The sequence below is a fragment of the Hemitrygon akajei genome, chromosome 22 (assembly GCF_048418815.1).
Source record: "Hemitrygon akajei chromosome 22, sHemAka1.3, whole genome shotgun sequence".
In the NCBI taxonomy this organism is placed as follows: Eukaryota; Metazoa; Chordata; class Chondrichthyes; order Myliobatiformes; family Dasyatidae; genus Hemitrygon; species Hemitrygon akajei.
The window spans coordinates 57,458,511-57,480,164 of record NC_133145.1 but is presented as its reverse complement, the minus strand read 5'-3'; the positions used below and the strand labels follow the sequence as shown (position 1 = coordinate 57,480,164).

The 21,654-nt window shown below is 39.9% G+C and overlaps 1 protein-coding gene across 2 annotated transcripts in view; it reads right to left on the bottom strand.

Moving 5' to 3' along the window:
- The window catches only part of aspscr1 (ASPSCR1 tether for SLC2A4, UBX domain containing), a 290,192-nt gene that overhangs the window by 105,572 nt on the left and 162,966 nt on the right, over positions 1–21,654 (bottom strand). For both annotated transcript variants that reach the window (XR_012095994.1, XM_073026315.1), the window contains exons 10-11: positions 15,227–15,308; positions 12,248–12,314 (exon numbers count right to left, since the gene is read on the bottom strand). Coding sequence is in view for 1 of the 2 variants with exons in the window: in XM_073026315.1 (XP_072882416.1) it covers positions 12,248–12,314; positions 15,227–15,308 (149 nt within the window). In the remaining variant the exon portion in view is untranslated. The remainder of the gene's footprint in view (positions 1–12,247; positions 12,315–15,226; positions 15,309–21,654) is intronic.

Here is a 21,654-nt window from a genome sequence, read left to right as displayed (position 1 = left end):
TGATTGGGAAGTTTTTAAGGAACAACAGAACTTAACTAAAAAGGCAATATGGGGAGAAAAAATGAGGTACGAACGAACGCAAGCTAGCCAGGAATATAAAGGAAGATAGCAAAAGCTTTTTTAGGTATGTGAAGAGAAAGAAGATAGTTAAGAACAATGTTGGGCCCTTGAAGAATGAATTGGGTGAAATTGTTATGGGAAACAGAGAAATGGCAGAAGAATTTAATGAGTACTTTAGATCTGTTTTCACTATGGAAGACACAAGCAATCTCCCAGATGTATGGATGGGCCAAGGACATAGGGTAACAGAGGAAATGAAACAGATTGACATTAGGAAGGAAACAGTGATGATAAGACTGATGGGACTGAAGGCTGACAAATCCCCAGGTCCAGAAGGTCTGCACCCTAGGGTACTAAAGGAGGTGGCCCTGGAAATTGCGGATGCATTGGTAATCATTTTCCAATGTTCATTAGATTCAGGATCAGTTCCTGAGGATTGGAGAATGGCTAATGTTATCCCACTTTTTAAGAAAGGAGGGAGGGAGAAAACAGAGAACTATCGACCTGTCAGCCTGACATCGGTGGTGGGGAAGATGCTAGAGTCCATTATTAAGGATGAAATAGTGGCATATCTAGATAGTAGTGATAGGATTGGGCCGAGCCAGCATGGATTTACCAAGGGTAAATCATGCTTGACTAATCTGTTGGAGTTTTTCGAGGATGTAACCAGGAAGTTAGATGGGGGAGATCCAGTGGATGTAGTGTACCTCGATTTTCAGAAGGCATTTGATAAGGTCCCACATAGGAGATTGGTGGGTAAAATCAAAGCTCAGGGCATCGGGGGGAAGACATTGACATGGATAGAAAACTGGTTGGCAGATAGAAAGCAAAGGGTAGCGGTGAATGGGTGTTTCTCGGAATGGCAGGTGGTGACTAGTGGGGTGCCACAGGGCTCGGTATTGGGACCACAGCTGTTTACAACTTACGTCAACGATTTAGATGAAGGCATTGAGAATAACATCAGCAAATTTGCTGATGATACTAAGCTGGGTGGCAGTGTGACATGTGATGAGGATGTTAGGAGAATTCAGGGTGACTTGGATAGGCTGGGTGAGTGGGCAGATACTTGGCAGATGACATTTAATGTGAATAAGTGTGAGGTTATCCACTTTGGGAGTAAGAACAGGAAGGCAGAGTATTATCTGAACGGTGTAGAGTTAGGTAAGGGAGAAATACAAAGAGATCTAGGAGTCCTTGTTCATCAGTCACTGAAGGTGAATGAGCAAGTGCAGCAGGCAGTGAAGAAGGCTAATGGAATGTTGGCCTTTATTACAAAGGGAATTGAGTACAAGAGCAAGGAAATCCTCTTGCACTTGTACAGAGCCCTGGTGAGACCACACCTGGAGTATTGTGTACAGTTTTGGTCTCCAGGGTTAAGGAAAGACATCCTGGCTGTAGAGGAAGTGCAGCGTAGATTCACGAGGTTAATTCCTGGGATGTCTGGACTGTCTTATGCAGAGAGGTTAGAGAGACTGGGCTTGTACACGCTGGAATTAAGGAGATTGAGAGGGGATCTGATTGAAACATATAAGATTATTAAGGGATTGGACAAGGTAGAGGCAGGAAATATGTTCCAGATGCTGGGAGAGTCCAGTACCAGAGGGCATGGTTTGAGAATAAGGGGTAGGTCATTTAGGACAGAGTTAAGGAAAAACTTCTTCTCCCAGAGAGTTGTGGGGGTCTGGAATGCACTGCTTCGGAAGGTAGTGGAGGCCAATTCTCTGGATGCTTTCAAGAAGGAGCTAGATAGGTATCTTATGGATAAGGGAATCAAGGGATATGGGGACAAGGCAGGAACCGGGTATTGATAGTAGATGATCAGCCATGATCTCAAAATGGCAGTGCAGGCTCGAAGGGCCGAATGGTCTACTTCTGCACCTATTGTCTATTGCCTATAATTGGGACATATTGGAGTTGATTATTAAGGATGAGGTCTCAGGGTATTTGGAGCACATGATAAGATAGGCTGTAGTCACCATGGTTTCCTCAAGGAAAAATCTTACCTGACAAAGGAGAGTCCGTTGATTTTGTGTACACGGATTTTCAGAAGGCCTTTGACAAGGTGCCACACATGAGGCTGCTTAATAAGCTATGAGCCATGGTATTACAGGGAAAATTGTAGAATGGATAAAGCAGTGGCTGATTGGCAGGAGGCAAATTGAGGGAATAAAGGGAGCCTTTTCTGGTTGACTGCCAGTGACCAGTGGTGTTCCACAGGGGTCTCTGTTGGACTGATTCTTTTTACGTTATATGTCAATGATTTAGATGATGGAATTGATGGCTTTGTTGCAAACTTTGCAGATGATATGAAGATAGGTGGAGGGGCAGGTAGTTTTGAGGAAGTAGAGAGGCTACAGAAGGACAGACAGATTAGGAGAATGGGCAAAGAAATAGCAGAGGAATACAGTGTTGGGAAGTGTATGGTCATGCACTTTGGTTTCTTGGATTTACTGTGTATGGCCGCAAGAAAACAAATCTCAGGACTGTATATGGTGACGTATATATGCTTTGATAATAAATTTATTTTGACCTTTGTTGTGGTTACATCAGAGATTAGTTGCAAAATATCTGGAATGTAATTGAAATTTACCTACTTTTGGTGTTTATGAAAGCGGATTGAATGGCAGGATCGAAAACATTAGTGCAAGTGTTAAGTGACCACAAGAATGCGGATAGCTGGCTTCATTTTAACAGCCACTCTGCTCTTAACAACAAGCAACACAATTTCCAGTGGGACACACCTCAGCTGAAACCGGGCAGGAAGGGTGGAATCACTGGGTTCTGTACTTGTGGGTCTGGAGTAGCTGAAATGCTCCCGTCCTTATTGATAAATTGGCCCCACCAAACACTCAGCAATCAGAATTAGACCATTCGGCCCGCTGAGTCAGCCATGATTCAATGATGCATACTTGATGGGCGTAATGGCCTAATTCTGCTCCTACAGGATGACTTATAGCAAACACGAGGAAATCTGCAGATACTGGAAATTCAAGCAACACACACAAAATGCTGGTGGAACGCAGCAGGCCAGGCAACATCTATAGGAAGAAGCACTGTCGACGTTTTGGGCCGAGACCCTTCGTCAGGACTAACTTTTCTTTCAGTTAGTCCTGACGAAGGGTCTCAGCCCGAAAAAAGCTGAGCGAAGGGCGCTGAGTAGGCTACGGTCAATTATGGAAAACTCTGAACATCCTCTACATAGCACCATCCAGAGACAGAGAAGCAGTTTCAGCGACGGGTTACTATCGATGCAATGCTCCTCAGGGTGAAGAGGTCAATACTCCCCAATGCCATTAGGCTTTACAATTCAACCGCCAGGACTTAAGAACTTTTTAAAAGCTATTATTAATGCTTTTTGAGATAGTGATTTAGATGCATATCATATTTTTTACTGAGTTAAGTATTGTATGTAATTAGTTTTGCTACAACAAGTGTATGGGACATTGGAAAAAAGTTGAATTTCCCCATGGGGATGAATAAAGTATCTATCTATCTATCATCTTATGAGGAAAAGTTGAACAAGATTGTGCTTTTCCCTTTGCAGTGGAGTAGAGTGAGAGGTAATTTGAGGGAGGTATACAAGATGATAAAGACATAGAGTGGACAGCCAATGACTTTTTCCCAGGGTGGAAATGTCCAATATGAGGGAACATATTTAGGGTGTCTGGGGGAGGGGGGGGGGAATGTGAATGTGAAAGATCGTTATTTTTCAGTGTTTTAGGTGCTTTCAATGCACTGCCAAGGGTGGTGTAGAGCCAGACATATTGGGAACACTTAAGACATTCTTAGATAAATAGAAAGAGGAAAGATAAATGGAGAGCTGTGTGGGAGGGAAGGGTTAGATTGAATTACAGCAGGTTAAAGAGTTGACACAATATTGTGTACTGTTCTATGTTCATTTGTGCCCTTCCCCTCCACAAGGCCCAGGAGGAACACATAACTTACTTTATTATGCTTTGATATTCTGATGCATGTTTCCCCATTAAGGCATCTTACCAGTCAGACTGTTTGTGACAACAGCCCCCACATAAAGTCTTAAATTTCACAAGGTACCAACCACCTTTCTCAACCACACAATATTACCCCATGTTCCCTGAACTGCAATATCACCCAGCTTTATCTTGCAGACCCTCTCTCCCCTGCGCACAACTCAATTCCAAGGCCACACAGTTTATCAGTTGGCTAATAAACTCACTTTCTGAACAGTGACACAATTTACACATTAAGCATTTTTCACAGCTCACCTAAACGATGGGTGGCAGAGAGGATATACATCTCTACCAAAGGAGGTGTAAGGTACCCCCTCCCCCTGCTAGCCTGCAGGTCACCCTTGGACAAAGTGTAACCCTCCCCCCTCCCTTCCTCCCCACCCCCCCCCCCCCACCGATCAGGGTCACGTGAAGCCATGATATGCTGGTGCATATCATAAGTCCTAGTTATGTGACCGCTGACGCCAGGCAGAAGATCTCTGAAGTGTATTGATAATGGTTGAGGTCACCCATCTTGTAAAGACACTGCCTACTAGAAGGCAATGGCAAATCACTTCTGTAAAAAAGTTTTCCAAGAACACTTATGGTCATGAAAAGGCCATGATTGCCCACATCATACGACAGTACATAACCAACGAATGGTCCTCAATGAGCACATTGAAGCTAAAGTTGCCTCACTGGTTCGGACTAGTCACTTCAGAAAGCTGCTCTACAAATGTATCACCAATAAGCTAGTGGAAGCAATCAAGCTGATGAACAAGCAATGTAAAATCACACAAACATGATTCCAGGAAAATAGAAGATGGTTTGGCAGCTTTTAGCCAATATCTTCACAAGACTCCTTCAGTTTGATGCACACATTCAAATGATTTTGAAGAGCCCCAAGACTCAAGTTATGACTGTTTAAGGAAACTATAAATTTACAAATGTGAAAATAATTTTCCATTGGTCTTCTCCATCACAGAGGCATTCTGTGGATGAAAACTTCAAGTATTGCCAATCCTCTGCATTTATGATAAAGCTGTAGCAAATTGCCTTTTCCAAAAAGCCCCTTGTGGAAAGTGTAACTTCACACCATCTTAAAAATGTCATCCCCAAGACAGTTAATTGATCAACCATTCTAGTTAGCCTCTCATCCCCTCTATCTATTATATCAGTCACTGCAAACCACTGCACTGTAAACACTTCAAACTACTCTTTACAATGTTTTTTACATGGTATATACATATGCATTTATGCACATTTTATTCCATATCTCTACTTCTAACTTTATTTTTATACAATTCCTTGTTCTTTACAATTGTTGTATGTTTTGTTGCACATTGCGTCAAGTCACACCAGAAAATTCCTAACATCTGTAAATGTATATGGCTAATAAAACTGACCCTTAACATGCTTTAAATGATCAATGTTATGTTTAAAGCTCTTTGTGATAGATTTTTAAAGTTAGCAAAATAAAGCAGTTTTAGAATTGCTGCCTTTTCTGTAGTTTCAAGGGAAAAGCAGAAAAGGATGAACACGGATAAACATTATTTTTGGCCCAAGTTGATAACAAAGTGATGACATCAAGGTTTTATATCTACAGCAGATATAAGCATAGTTTTCAAAGTTCAAAGTAAATTTCTTATTGAAGTACATATATGTCACCATATACAATGCTCAGATTCATTTTCTTACAGCATACCCAATAGATCTATAGAATAATAACCACAACAGCATCAATGAAAGACTGCCCAACTAGGGCATTCAACCAGAATGCAGAAAACAACAAACTGTGAAAATACAAAAAGAAGAAATAATAATAAAAATTAAGCAATAAATATCGAGAACATGAGATAAAGAGCCATGAATGTGAGTCCATAGATAGAGGGAACATTTCAATGATAGGGCTAGTGAAATTGAGTGAAGTTACCCTCTTCAGTTCAATGTCAGCAAAAACTTAATCTCTAGTTGGCACACAGCAAAAAGAAGTCAGTTAAGTCTATGTAAATTTGTTATCAACGTATGTATATGTGACCACATACTACCTAGACATTCATTTTCTTGCAGGCATTTACAGGAAAATAAAGATATACAACAGAATTTTTAAAAACTATATACATGAAGACTAACAACCAATGTGCAAAAGAAGACAAATTGTGTAAATAAAAAGTACTGAGAACATGAGTTGTAGAGTCCTTGAAAGTGAGTGTGTAGGTGTTTGTAGATTAGTAGTACAAAGCAATAAAAAGCAGACTTAGAAAGTCTGACATAAAAGCACAAAACACTTGATACATCAGTTCAAAGCTGTAAAAGAGAAAGGTTGATGAATTTTGTCAAAAAAATCATGGATTTGAAGTGTTAACTCTACTTTTTTTCTCTCCACAGACCCCACCTTATCTATTGAGTACTTCTAGCAATCGTCACTTATACTTTCAAAGAAGGGAACTTGGTTTCACTGCATCACAAATTTATTAAAAAGTACTGATGATTTTGGACATTTCTCCACCCTAAAATGGGAAGCCCTACTCCAAAAAAAATGCTTAAATTTTATTTGTTATTTTACCTGCACTTTGGGTGGGTCAGTTCTGGTAGACAAAGGCCTGATTCAGCACTTTCCCCCAAGGTGCCAGAGCCTAAAATATCAATGTTAGGCAATAGGGCAGTCTGGTTGTAACTGTTCAAGTGATCCTGAGGCAAGTGGTTTAGTGGAAGTCCTGAGTGTCTGGCACTTAAGCCCGTTAGTTAGGGTATAAGGTATAGCAACAAAGTGGGTAACAGACTGGATGAGCAACCAAAGTTCTGGACACTGATCCAGGGACGGGAGATCAAAGCCCTTTGCGACAGTTTAAAACAGTCAGTACGTCAGGCTGCTATTTACTGAGTACATCTCAGAGTTAGGGCGTATGCTGGAGATACGTTATATAGCAACCATTAACTTCAAGAGCAACCAGTCCTCAAATCTGAATGCAGATTGTAGATTCAATTTAAAATGCAGCTCAGAACAATGGTCTTTCAGGAATTGCAGACTGAGGTTGATTCCAGAGCAGGCAACATCTCATTCACCTGAGATGTCTGCATATGCATGAATGCAGCTCAGAGACAGCGGTGATTAACACTCCATTTGGGCATGCTAGTGCGAAGATCAAAGTGTTTGAAAATTATGTGCAACTCAGGAAGTATTATGAATGGATTGTAATTATACAAATTGTCCTGTTGATACCTTTGATCTTTAGCATATAAAAGTGTGATGTAATGTTGGGTCAGGGAGCCTCTCTCCGAAGTGAGGAAGTAGAGGCACCGTCATGCTTTCTTTGCAATTATATTTATATGATGGGTCCAAGACAAGTCCTTGGAGGTAGTGACACCCAGGAATTTAAAGTTACTGACCCTCACCATCTCTGATGATTACTGGCTCATGGACCTCCTGAATTGTACAATCAGTTTCTTGGTCTTATTGATACTGAGTGAGAGGTTGCTGTTATTATACCACTCAGCCAGATTTTCAATATTGCTCCTGCATGCTGATTCATCAACACCTTTGATGCGGCCCACAACAGCAAACGTGAATATGGTGTTGGTGTATGGAATCTGGTACGGGAGCTCCAAAGAACAGAAATGCAAGATGCTGCAGAGAATTGTAGACACAGCTGGCTCCATAATGGGATCAACCTTTCCCACCATCAAAGGCATCTTCAATAGTCAGTACCTCAAAAAGACAGCATATTGATCATTAAGGACCCTCACCACCCCCCAACATGCCCTCTTCTCATTACTACCACCAGGGAGGAGGCACAGGAGCCTGAAGTCATACACTCAATGTTTAAGGAACGGATACAATGATTATAAAAATATCACCACCTCCTCGGAAGTTTTCATGTTTTATTGTTTTACAACATTGAATCACAGTGGATTTAATTTTGCTTTTTTGACACCAATCAACAGAAAAAGACTCTTTTGTGTCAAAGTGAAAACAGATCTCTACAAAATGATCTAAGTTAATTACGAATATAAAGAAGAAAATAATTGCCTGCATAAGTATTCACCCCCTTCAAATCAGTATTCAGTGGATGCACCTTTGGCAACAAATACAGCCTTGAGTCTGTATCAGCTTTGCACATCTGTGCACTGTAATTTTTCTCCATCCTTCTTTACAAAACTGCTCAAGCTCAGTCAGATTGCATGGGGATTGTGAGAGAACAGCGCTTTTAAAGTCCAGCCACAAATTCTCAATTGGACTGAGGTCTGGACTTTGACTTGGCCATTCCAGTACACAAACTTCATTGTTTATAAGCTAGTCCTGTGTAGCTTTGGCTTTATGCTTGGATCATTGTCTTGCTGGAAAAGCAGATCTCCCAAGTCTCAGTTCTGCTGCAGACTGCATCAGATTTTCCTCCAGGATTTCCCTGTACTTTGCTGCATTAATTTAACCCTCTACCTTCACAAGCCTTCCAGGGCCTGCAGCAGTGAAACATCCCCACAGCATGATGCAGCCACCACCATGCATCATGGTAGAGATGGTGTGTTTTTGATGATGTGTGGTGTTTGGTCTGATGGCTAAAAAGCTCAATTTTGATTTCATCAGGCCATAGAACCTTCTTCCTGTTAACTTCAGAGTCTCCCACATGCCTTCTGGCAAACTCTAGCTGAGATTTCATGTGCGTTTTTTTCAACAGTGGCTTTCTCTTTGCCAGTCTCCCATAAAGCTGTGGTGAAGTACATGGGCAACAATGGTTGTATATATAGTCCCTCCCATCTCAGCCACTGAAGCTTGTATCTCCTTTAGAGCTGTCATAGGTCTCTTGGTGGCCTCCCTCACTCGTCCCCTTCTTGCACGGTCACTCAGTTTTTGAGGTCGGCCTGCTCTAGGTAGATTTACAGCTCTGCCATCTTCTTTCTCTATCTTGATTGACTTAACTGTACTCCAAGGGATATTCAGTGACTTGGAAATTTTCTTGCATCCATCTCCTGACTTGTGCTTTTCAATGACCTTTTCGTGGAGTTGCTTGGAGTGTTCTTTTCTCATCATGGTACAGTTTTTTCCAGGATATTGACTCACCAGCAGTTGGACGTGTATTTTTACTATATTCAATTGAAACACCTTGACTGCACACAGGTCTCCAAAAACAGATCTCCATTTAACTAATTATGTGACTTCTAAAACCAATTGGCTGCACCAGTGATGATTTGGTGTGTCATATTGAAGGGAGTGAATATTTAAGCCATCAATTATTTTGTGTTTTCTATTTGTGATTAATTTAGATCACTTTGTAGAGATCTGTTTTCACTTTGACACAAAAGAGTCTTTTTTTGTTGATCAGTGTCAAAAAAGCCAAATTAAATCCACTGTGATTCAATGTTGTAAAACAATAAAACATGAAAACTTTCAAGGTGGGGTGAATACTTTTTATAGGCACTGTACTTCCCCTCTGCCACCAGATTACTGAACGGTCCATGAACCCCTCACTATTCCTCTTTTGCATTATTTATTCCTGTGATTCGTAGCAATTCTTATGCCACAAAACAACAAATTTCACAACATACATCAATGATAATAATCCTAATTCTGATTCTGGTCATTGAAATTGAAATAATTCAATAAAGTCTGGAATTTAAGTAATAACTAGCTTGAGTAACAGTAGAATGATTGGGATGTACTGACCACTTGCCATACTTGGGAGCCAGACAGTGATGACGTTCACTCTAACTTTAATGTGCCTATTACTGTATATTATAATACTAATAATTTGAACTGTTGAAGAAAATGACATTTGAGGATCAAGTTCTCAGAAAAAGCACAAAACATGTCTGCTGTGCAATAGTGTTCCCTGCCCTCCTTTATGCTGGTCCTAGAGGAACATTGTCTCGTTTTTACTGTGTACTGTACCAGCAGATATGGTTGAAATGACAATAAAAGCAACTTGACTTGTTTCTGAGACATACAACTGGAATCTCAATTAACTTGAAGATGCCGCCATTGTTGTTTCTGCAAAACTTTCCAAGTTCAGTGCAAGGACAAATGAACCACCATCAGTGTTCTTATATCGGCCAACATGCCCAGCACTGACACCCTACCTACACACAGTTACATTGGGCAGACCACATTGTTTTTCATGTCTGATAGCAGACTCCTGATTCAAATGCTGTAATCCAAATTGCTAAGGGAAGAGATTATCAGACAGAGGAAGGTAAAAATTCACGATTGAGGAAATGCAGTGTGCAACGGTGTGGTTAGTGTCTCACAGTTTCAGCAACTCGGGTTGAATCAAGACCACCGGTGTTCTCTGTACAGAGTTTGCACATTCTCCTTAAGACTATGTGGGTTATACCCAAAATTTATGGTCTTACTTTCTAAGGGTATTTCACATTTAAAAATGTCTTGTAGGGCATTGTGTATCCCACTCCAATAGTCTTTGATAATGGGGCAATCCCAGAAAATATGATAATGGCTTGCACTTGATTTCCACAATTTCTGCAGCAACAGGGAGGTTACTATCATAATGGGATTTCTGAGCGGGTGTAATAAAATATCTTATCAAGTTTTCCCATCCAAACTCTCTCCATTTCTGTGAACTGGTACACTTCCATTGATACCTCCATATTATTGTCCCTACTTGTACATAGTTTTCTCCTTTTGCTTGTTCTTTCTTTCCTCTCTTCTCTATAAGTGAATACCTCAGATAAATATTATGTGGGAGATTTGTGGCAAATAAGAATATATGATATATTTGTACAGTATCTGAAATACATCTTATGGAAATGTTTGTTTGATGATGAACTTCAATAAAAAATAAATTACAAAAAAAAGACTATGTGGGTTTTGTCTGGGTACTCTAGATTCCTCCCACATCCCAAAGATTATAGGAGAATTGTTCACTGTATTGGATTCAGAGGGAAATGGGGATGGACAGCTAATAATGCCAGTGATGTCCATACCCTGCAAATAAACAAACAAACAAATAGGAGAGAGATTGAAAATCTGGCTGAGAGGTGTCATAACCACAGCTTCTTACTCAATGTCAGCAAGACCAAGGAGCTGATTATTGACTTCAGGAAGGGAGAACCAGAGGTCCACAAGCCAGTCCTCATCGAAGGATCAGTGGCAGAGAGGGTCAGCAACTTTAAATTCCCCAGTGTTATTATTTCAGAGGACCTATCCTGGGCTCGTCATGTAAATGCAATAACGAAGAAGGCACAGCAGCACTTCTACTTCCTTATGAGTTTGCAGACATTCAGTATGACAAGCACTGTGGATGCACAGTGAAGAGTATATTGACTAGTTGCATCATAGCCTGGTATGGAAATACCAAAGCCCTTGAATGGAAAATCCTATTAAAAATTATGGATGTGGGCCAGTCCATCACAGGTAAAGCCTCCCACCATTGAGTGCACCCAGTGCCCTTGAACGGAAAATCCTACAAAATGTAGTGGATATTGCCAAGTGCATCACAGGTGAAGCCCTCCTCACCATCAAGATATCTACATGAAATACTGTCACAGCAAAGCAGCATCCATCATCGTGACCCCCACCACCCAGGACATGCTCCTTTCTCACTGCCGCCTTCCGTAAGGAGGTACAGGAACCTCAGGGCTCACACCACCAGGCTCATGAACAGTTATTACCCCTCAACCATCAGGTTCTACAACCAAAGACAATAACTTCACTTGTCCCATCATTGAAATGTTTTGACAACCTATAGACTCACTTTCAAGGACTCTTCATCTCATGTTCTTGATATTTATTGGTTATTTATTATTATTATTATTATTATTATTATTATTATTATTATTATTATTAATTTTTTATATTTGCAGTTTGCTGTTTTCTGCCCTCTGGTTGAACACCCAAATTGGGTGGTCTTTTATTGATTCTATTAATGGTTATTATTCTATAGATTTATTGAGTATGCCCACAAGAAAATGAACCTCAGGGTTGTATATGGTGATGTATATGTACTTTGATAACAAATTACTCTGAACTTTGAGAATTTCAGATATGAAGTGAGGAGCCAGATTTGATGTGGGTCTGAAGCTGTGGAGACAGGGAATGAGGTGTGTTTAACATGGCACAGACTTTTGTAATAATGTAACTAGCACATGTCTGTAACTTGCGATGTAAACCAATAGAAGACAGATTAAACTTCCTTCCAACATGCAGAATTAGCCCACATGGGTATGCATCTTAACCAAACTAGAACAAAGCATTATAAATAATTCACCTGTTTCGAGAGGTCTGAAGAAACCCTGTAAGACGTGTCTGTCAGGAAACTGCACTCTCAATACAACCTATTAGTTCAAAGATTTAAAAAAATGAAATCAAAGTGAAAATGATTTATTTAGCAACATGAAAGAAAAAAGATTTGAGTAATACTGTGGCATTTTTCTGTAAGCTTTTGATCCAAGTCACTATCTTGATGTTTTCATGTATTTGAGGTACTCCCATGCAATCCTTTATATGTGAATAAGCCAGTGCAATTCAGATCTGTCACTCTATTCAAAGAAATGATCAAAGTGTGGTTGGTTTTCAATCAGGGAAGAACCCCAACTAATTCCCCAGACCTGGTCGAGAGCAGTTTTCAAAACCAGGCTGACAAAGGAAACATTTCAAAGTTGCACAGCGATTCATGTCAAACAGGCAAAGATAAAGACAATGCAGCTCCTGCTCACCTCTCCAACCCTATGTTTTGGCCAATGTGTGTCTTCAAAGTCAATGAAGGAAGGCTGTAGAATACACTAGTGAGGGACAATGCTAAGGAGGTATGTCCTAAGACAATAATAAAAGAATGAGGAAATTACTAAGAGGAACACATTTTTTAGATACATTTTCCTGTTGAAGGGTCTTGGTTCGAAACATAGGCTCTATATTCCTCTCCATGGATGCTGCTTAGCCTGCTGAGTTCCTCCAGTATTCTGTGTGTGTTGTTCTGGAATTCCAGCATCTGCAGAATCTCTTGTGTACATATATGTTAGCTTTTTTTTGTGCATTTAGTGAGTGAGACACAGCAGAGAGCGTAAAAAATACTGCCACAATGAGTTTATTTAAACATGCACTTTACATAAAAGATAATTTTCTCCCTTTCTCCAGATTTGATGTCTTTAATCCACAAATACATGGCTGACCCCCAGTGTAATGATACTCAAATATTGCCAATCTTTTAACTTCTAGCAAAAATCAATTTTAGTTTGGATGCAATGCTTAAAACATCAATCTAAATACACGTCTGTTTGCAACTTTACATTGCATACTGTTCCTGAAATTACTTAATTTTACCAAATTATTTAACTACTGTGAATTTTTTTATCTGAGGATTAAACATGTTTTGCAAATAAGATTAGTTGCAGTGGCTTATCCACAACCTTCAGCAGAAAACTTCAAAGTAATTTAGCAAAGGGTCTGGAATATCAGTGGATCATTACAACTGATATCATTTCAATCCGGCCTAAAGCATTCCACAAAGAACATTCTCCATAATATCAAACAGACTGGACCGTGTATAACCATGCTTAAACACAGAACCAACAATTCCATTTTTAACCAGATGTTTGCTTTAGTGCACTTTAAACTTCATTATATAATCACCTTTGACAGAGTACTACCATTCAAATACTATTACTGAGCTTGGATAAATCAATGCTTCTGCTTCTTTCAGCAACTGATAAAGCAAAGTGGCTGAGAGAAACAAAAGCTTTTGTTAAGGGCAAAACTAATGAGATCAAGGAAGATGGGATCACTTAAAAGTTAAGGTTATATGGTATTTGAAAGAAATAGCAAAAGCACCTCATAATTTTTTTAAAGAAAAGAAAATTTGACTGTATGACAAAATAAAGTGAGATGAACAGACAATGCTGCTACAAATTCCCTATGCATTCTGCATCTGGTTATGTAATTGGGACTAAAAGGTGCCAGGTAGTATGTATTATAATGCAAGGTTTTTTAATAGAATCTATGGCAGATGGAGACAGTGCAGTTTTAACAAAAATATCCATTGGTCAAAAAGTTCTTTGGTTGTGCTGGGGAAGTTACAATGCTACCATGAAATGCAAGATTTTCTTCTTTGGGGACTGCACTGAAGTTGCTAGCATAAATATTCCACTGGGAGGAAAAGGAATAACATTTATTTCTATGGTAAATAGCTATCTGCAAGGAATTAAATTCAAACTGACTAGAAGAATGAATGTATGAGCCTTAATATGAATTTGCACTGAAAGGTTATTAGTGGCAGATGGAGTTCAACCCAGATAAGTGTGAAGTGGTTCACCTTGGTAGGTCAAATATGATGGCAGAATATAGTATTAACGGTAAGACCCATGGCAGTGCGGAGGACCAGAGGGATCTTGGGGTCTGAGTCCGTAGGACGCTCAAAGCAGCTGCGCAGGTTGACTCTGTGGTTAAGAAGGCGTACGATGTATCGGCCTTCATCAAGCGTGGAATTGAATTTAGGAGCCAAGAGCTAATGTTGCAGCTATATAGGACCCTGGTCAGACCCCACTTGGGGTACCATGCTCAGTTCTGGTCGCCTCACTACAGGAAGGATGTGGAAGCTATAGAAAGGGTGCAGAGGAGATTTACAAGGAATTTGCCTGGATTGGGGAGCATGCCTTATGAGAATAGGTTGAGTGAACTCGGCCTTTTTTCCTTGGAGCAACTGAGGATGAGAAATGACCTGATAGAGGTGTACAAGATGATGAGAGGCATTGATCGTGTGGATTGTCAGAGGCTTTTTCCCAGGGCTGAAGTGGTTGCCACAAGAGGACACAGGTTTAAGGTGCTGGGGAGTAGATACAGAGGGGATGTCAGGGGTAGGTTTTTTACTCAGAGAGTGGTGAGTGCGTGGAATGGGCTGCCGGCAACGGTGGTGGAGGCGGACACGATAGGGTCTTTTAAGAGACTTTTGGATAGGTACATGGAGCTTAGAAAAATAGAGGGCTATAGGTAAGCCTAGTAGTTTCTAAGGTAGGGACATGTTTGCCACAACTTTGTGGGCTGAAGGGCCTGTATTGTGCTGTAGGTTTTCTATGTTTCTAATACGGATTGCTTCACTCCAATGATGTTCTAAGTTTTTCACTCATTTACATGGTGTGGCATTATCTGGCAAAATCAATATTAATGCCATTTTAAAAAACTGACCCTCAATTAATGGTAGTTATTTACAGCAATGAGATACTACTGTCCTTCAGAAAACAGGACATTCACCAACCTTAGGATAACGTTCTGTCTTTTCCCTCATTTGAGATTCTCTCACAGATTTTGTTAATAATGGAGCCTCTTCATAAAATTGCCTAAGTAAATAGAAACAATGAAAATTATATTCAGAAACACATTAATATTAACTCTCTCGTTAGATTCAGGCAGCACAGAAAGGAGATTTTAACATGCCAGTCTGGTCCTAACTATACCTCTTGCATAAGTAAGCAATCAGAGAAAGAAATTTCTATTTTTGGGATACAATTATGCACACAGTAGAAAACTAAAAATAGTCATCTCAATTTTGAATGTATTGATATAAAAGTCATATGTTCATTCAGAAATCACATATCAATTTCAATCAATACTTTGGGACCAGCATCTTAAGCTAAGACGTGGCTTTGATCTCTTATATGTTGAAAATATTGCAATGATGAAACAATACAATTGAATGTAATGCATTTTATCTCTCCTTTCATCTACTAAGGTTGTTGAAAGTTAATGAACAGTTCAAATCTGGACTGCTTCTCTTTGTCCTATTGACCTGTGTGTACATAATAGACAACTACAACTTCTACAATGGGATAGATTTTTTCAGATCTAAATCTGAGTATTTGTGGCTTATTATCTATCCAAACGCTGACAGAAATAGTACAGATGGACTCTTTGAAACAACACAAACACACTCACTCAGAATATAAAACTGTTTGATGGAGCCCAAGATCAGCCTTTGTACAGTTGATGAATACTACTGTAAAGTTAACTTAAAGCATTTCTCTCAGTAACACAATCTTGTGTCAAAGAAATTTTTTTTTATAGGTCATTAAAGTCATGCTGTTCAAATATTGGGATGCCAGACCTAATCTTTTCAGCAGTGCATGCGATCAATCATAATCATCAAAGGTGATTTCCATTTCACATCTAATCTTTGAGACACAATTTGGAACTGCCTAAATATTATGGCATTTTAGAGCAGGGCACAGAATAAAACCACAGACACAAAATGCTGAGGAAACCAGTGGGTCAGGAAACATCCATGAGGGGAATGAACTGTTGACATTTTGGGCTTCAGCCCTTTATCAGGTCTCACCACCAACGGGTCTCAGCCTGAAACGTATGGTTTACATGGATTCTGTTGTATTTATTTTCTTGTAATTGACTGCAAATAAATGAATATCAAGATAGTATATGGTGACATACGCATATTTTGATAATAAATTACTTTGAAACATCAGCTGTTCATTTCCCTCCATAGATGCCGCCTGATCTGCCGAGTTCCTCCAGCATTACGAATTGCTTAAAAATTCCATCATCTGCAGAATCTTGTGTGTCTGCATACAACAGAACTAGAGATTCCTTTGGATGAATTCTAATATACAGTAACTGAGAAGTTGAGGATATTTACATATCTGTAACAGATACTCAGAATGGACCTAATCAAAATGTTCAAATTATATAAAAGCAAAGCACAACTTATGATACAGGTAAGTATTGCATTGATCTGCTGGGAACAATGAGAAAATGACTGAAAATTGTTGGGTGAACAATTAGTTTTTGTTGTACTGCAGATAATGGCTTTTATTAGGCTCTTTGCTATTGCATGCTTGATGGGTGGAACGTGCTGATGCATTTTTTTGTTGAAATAAATGGAGGAAGGGGAAGGACAATTGCTTTGCTGTTGCTTGTGCGTGGGAGGGGAGAATGGGGGGGGGGCTTTGGGATTCTAACTCATTCTTTGGGCCACTCTTCTGTTTTCGTTGATGTCTGAGAAGAACAAGAGTTTCAGGATGTACAGAATATTGTATACATTTCCCTGGCATTAAATGAAACTACTGAACTTTTCTTCTTTTGATGAATAAATAATGTCAGGATACTAGGGATATTGCCAGAGCTCCTCTTCCAAATGGTGTCACCTCAGAAGGCAGACAACACCTCATCTGATAATTTGGCTGACAGTGCAACTAAGAGGCAACTCCAGAGCAGGAAACCACTCAACCTTTGAATACCACAACACAGTTAAGGCTAACAACATGATTAATTCAGATTAGTGCTGGTGTGGCAGACTATAATTTATGGAAGCTTGTAGACAAAAAGCATAGTCAGCATTGTCTGATGGATTGTTTCCACTGGTAACAAGCTGTATGTGCTTGGCGGGCGGGAAGAGGAAGTCAAAGTCGAGTTTATTGTCATACTCACATGTAAGCAGAGATGCAATGAAAAACTTACTTGCAGTAGCTTCGTAGCCACATAGCATCTTATAAGCAGCATTTACAAGAAAAACATAATATAAACATAAATTATATAACATTCTTTACATGAAACAGAAACATAATTAAAACAAAAAAAAATGACCATTTTAGCGCAAAGTGATCATAGTAGTCACAGTGTCACTAAACTGTGGTAGTGATGAGGGTTTTGCTGGTTGGTACAAGAACTGAATGGTTTGAAGGGAAGTAGTTGTTCTTGAACCTAGTCGTGTTGGACCTTAGGCTTTTGGTTCTCATACCCAATGGTAGCTATGAAAAGATGGCCTGGTCTGGATGGTGGGATCTATAGTCCTCATGTTACTCGGAGTCCCTTTTCTTCTGCTGTTTACATCAATTAGAGCTGGGACTAGAATTGCTTGCTCCAGGCTTCTCTTTGAGAAGATTTGGTCAATCTCACCTCATAGCTACCTTCTCCACTTCTGATTGGGAAGCACAGGTACAATCCACGATTAGCATTATGTAGTGACAAAACATGTTTATTCCTCATACTAGACTGTTAAAATTCAGTGGGCTGGATCACTCTGATTACTGGTTAGTGGTTCTGTAGATGAGCAATAGTTAGCTGCAGAACACTTATCCATACCTTTCATATTTCTGCAAATGCTTACAACAGTGCTGAAATGTGGAATGCACAGGAGATAAGATGCTGGCATACCTGACTTCTGATTCCATCCCTGGAATAGTACATAGATGGAACAATTCACACAACCCCATTAAAGTTAATGTTTTGAATTAACTCATACGAAGCTGAATGATTGTACATGTCCTTATCAAAATTTATTTGCATTTTATGACATCTCCTAAACATCTCAGATTTGCAGTATTTAGCACAAGATGCCAGAAGGCAGTCTGCAGGCAGAGCACTAACTTCCACCCACTGCAGCTTGCTCCACAACCAGCATTAGCTCCAGTTAGGATGGCAGCAGGTCACGGGAGCTAGGGAGTTTGGGAAAGAAAACAGCGATGTTTCTGTAAGCACTACATCATAGAGACGGGCCCTTCATCCCACCTAGTCCATGCCAAACTATTACTCTGTCTAATTCCTAAAGTCTGCTGGACCACAATCCTTCCATACCCCTCCCATCCACGTACCTATCCAAATTTCTCTTATATGTTGCAATGGAACCCGCATTGTAACTCATTCCACATTTGCACCACTCTCTGAGTGAAATTGTTCCTCACCTAGGTTCTCCTGAAATATTTCACCTTTCATCCTTAATATCTAGTTCTGGTCCCACCCAACTTCAGTGGAAAAAGCCTCCCTGCATTTACCCTATCTATACCTCTCCTAATTTTGTATACCTCTATCAAATCTCTCCTCATTCTCCTACCCTCCAGGTAAAGTTGTAACCTATTTAACCTTTTCCTATAACTTGGGCTCTCAAGTCCCGACAACATCCTTATAAAATATTTCAGTGACATATCAACATTATGAAAGAATGCTGGCAGTGTTGAGATGTGTGGAATTGGAAAAACCCCTGCGGCCTGACCAGGTATGTTCTAGGTGGTGTGACAAGGCAGAGAAGAAATTGCAGGGACCCTGTCAAGAGATTTTGTTATTGGAAGACTGGAGAGTAGATAATGCTGTGCCTGTACTTAAGAAGGACTATAAGGACAAGCCAATGAACTGCAAACCACTTGACCACAGATGTCCTCCACACTTGTAGATATCCTACAATGAAACTTGTGTGATCTGGCCCATTTCTTGGTCATTAATTCCAACAATGGGAACTTGTTATGCACCGATTAGCTGATGATTTCTCCATGTTCTGCAGCAACCAAAATTCAAATGTACTCAATGCACTTTGAGGCATTCTAAAATGGTGCATGATGCGTACTCTATTCCACAAATTACATGGGAAAACAGGAAAATACAAGGGCAGTGAATGGGCATAAAAAGAACTCTCTGAAATTAAGAAAAATCAAATGCAACAGCCTGTTGTATTGCAAGAAAATTAGCAACTGCAGAAACAGAAAGAAAGGTGGCAAAACTCAACAAATGAGGCAGTATTTGTGGTGAGAGAAAAAAAGTTTGACATTTCAGGTCCACAACCTTTAAATTGGAAAAATTATATGGGATGTGTGATTTTGTAATTGTATTAAGTAATTGTCGATAGCTGTTGTAAACTACATTTATACATGGTGGTCATTTGACTTTTCTTTTAAGAGAAGCTCTTTGAAGGGATCTATAAAGCTACATAAAAATGAATCATGGGGTTATATATATAGTGGCATTTTATGTACTTTGAACTGAGTTTAAAAAATCCTGAAATCTCAGCTTTTACAGATTTCAGTTTGAAAACACTGCACAGCTGAATGAGCTTGATTTGAGATTGTGCATCACAGGGATATCAATGGAGTTAGAAATTACAGGTGGCTAAGGTAACGATCTTTTCACACAAAAACACTGTGGACTTCCATCATCTAACAATTGGTTAAAAAAAATGAAGTGAAGAAAATTTCTGGATATTGAAAATATTTTCTCATTCCTCCTTCATCAAAATCCTAGTAGAAATCACAAAAGTAAAAGATTGTAATGACCACATTTTTGCTCATCAGATGTTTATTACGCTCTTGGTAAAAATAGCAAATTGATTCAAAGGAGAAGATTGTCCTTTGAGGGGAGATGAAGTAGAATTGACTACACTCACAGGAGTTCGGGGGAATGAGAAATGAGGATTTATTGGATCTTAAAAGGCAATTATAGGATGTCGGGGTGTCCTGGTGGGGGTGGGGGGTGTAGGGTGTAGGAAGGGGCTTGCTTGACCGTTGTTGTGTCTGTTTTGTTGTATGTTTGCTGAATATTGTTCTGCTGTAGATGTACTAAGGTGGTGCTGGAAGCATGGCGAGATATAGCTGCTCCCAGCACATCCTCAGACTGTGCAAATGACGCATTTCACTGCATGTTTCGATGTACATGTGGCTAATAAATGTAATCTTGAATCTTGAACGCTTACAGTCTTCTCAGCCTAAATAGTACAAAAAGGGTATTATTTTGCTGTAGGAGGTCTGCCATTAAAGATCGTAAATCTTTAGAATTCTCTGTCTAAAAGGCTGTGAGTGCTCAGAAACTGAGTATATTCAAAGCCAAGACTGATGAAATTTTGGTGAACAAGGAATGGGAGGAGATGGGAATCAGAAAAATAGACAAAGTATGGGATTAACCATGATACAGAATGGCAGAGTGCAGAAGGCTAGAGGGGGTTTTGGTCTTCTTCTATTTCTTACGTATTAAACTCAATAACGATTGTTAAAAATCGCCACCCTGTAGCAAGTACAATTCACTAACTCTTTTGTGGTTCTCATCCTGTTTAATCTTCCCTGTTTACATAGCACAGCAGAATGCTGATATGCATGCGATTCTCTTACATGTAATTAATGTAACCTCTGTCTGGCTGCGATGTTTTCCAACCTTGGGGAATGTGCAAGATTAACCCCATAATAACACCGTACTGCTGTTGCAAAATAAAAGCAACTTTCATGACATGTGTGAGTGATGATAAACCTGATTCTGATATGGGTCTCTATTGTGGACTGGGAGTGGGAAGGGGGCAGGGGGAGGGAATCATGGTTGGGAAAAGGGGAAGGGAGAGAGGAGGAGCAAGAAGCAACAGGGAGACATTCTGCAATGATCAATAAACCAATTACTTGGAATCAAATGACCTTGCCTGATGTCTCAGAACTGGGTGATGCCGAATTGTTCCTGAAAATACAGTACTCCGCAAAAGTCTTAGGCACATATATATATTGCTAGAATGCCAAAGTCTTTTGCACAGTACTGTAGTTGTCAATATGGAGCAGAAAGCGAGTTTGTAGATCTGTGGGAGCAAAGGATGTTGGGAATGGCAAGGGTGGAGTGCCATGGGAACAGTGTGGGACAGTTGGCAGAGACAGTGTGCCAAGGGTGGGAGGGGGAGGGTTGGCGTGGGTGAAGACACACCCAGCCCTGAGACAACAGGCAAGTTCATTTGATTCCAAACAATTGGTTTATCGATCATTACGGAATGTCTCTTTGGTGCTTCCCACTCCCTCCCCTCCCCTCTCTCTTCCCCTTTTTCCAACCATAATTCCCCTCTCCTTGCCCCCTTCCCACTCTCAGTCCACAATAGAGTGCAATATATAAAATTATTACAGTACTGTGCAAAGGTCTTAGCCATCCTAACTATATACTGTA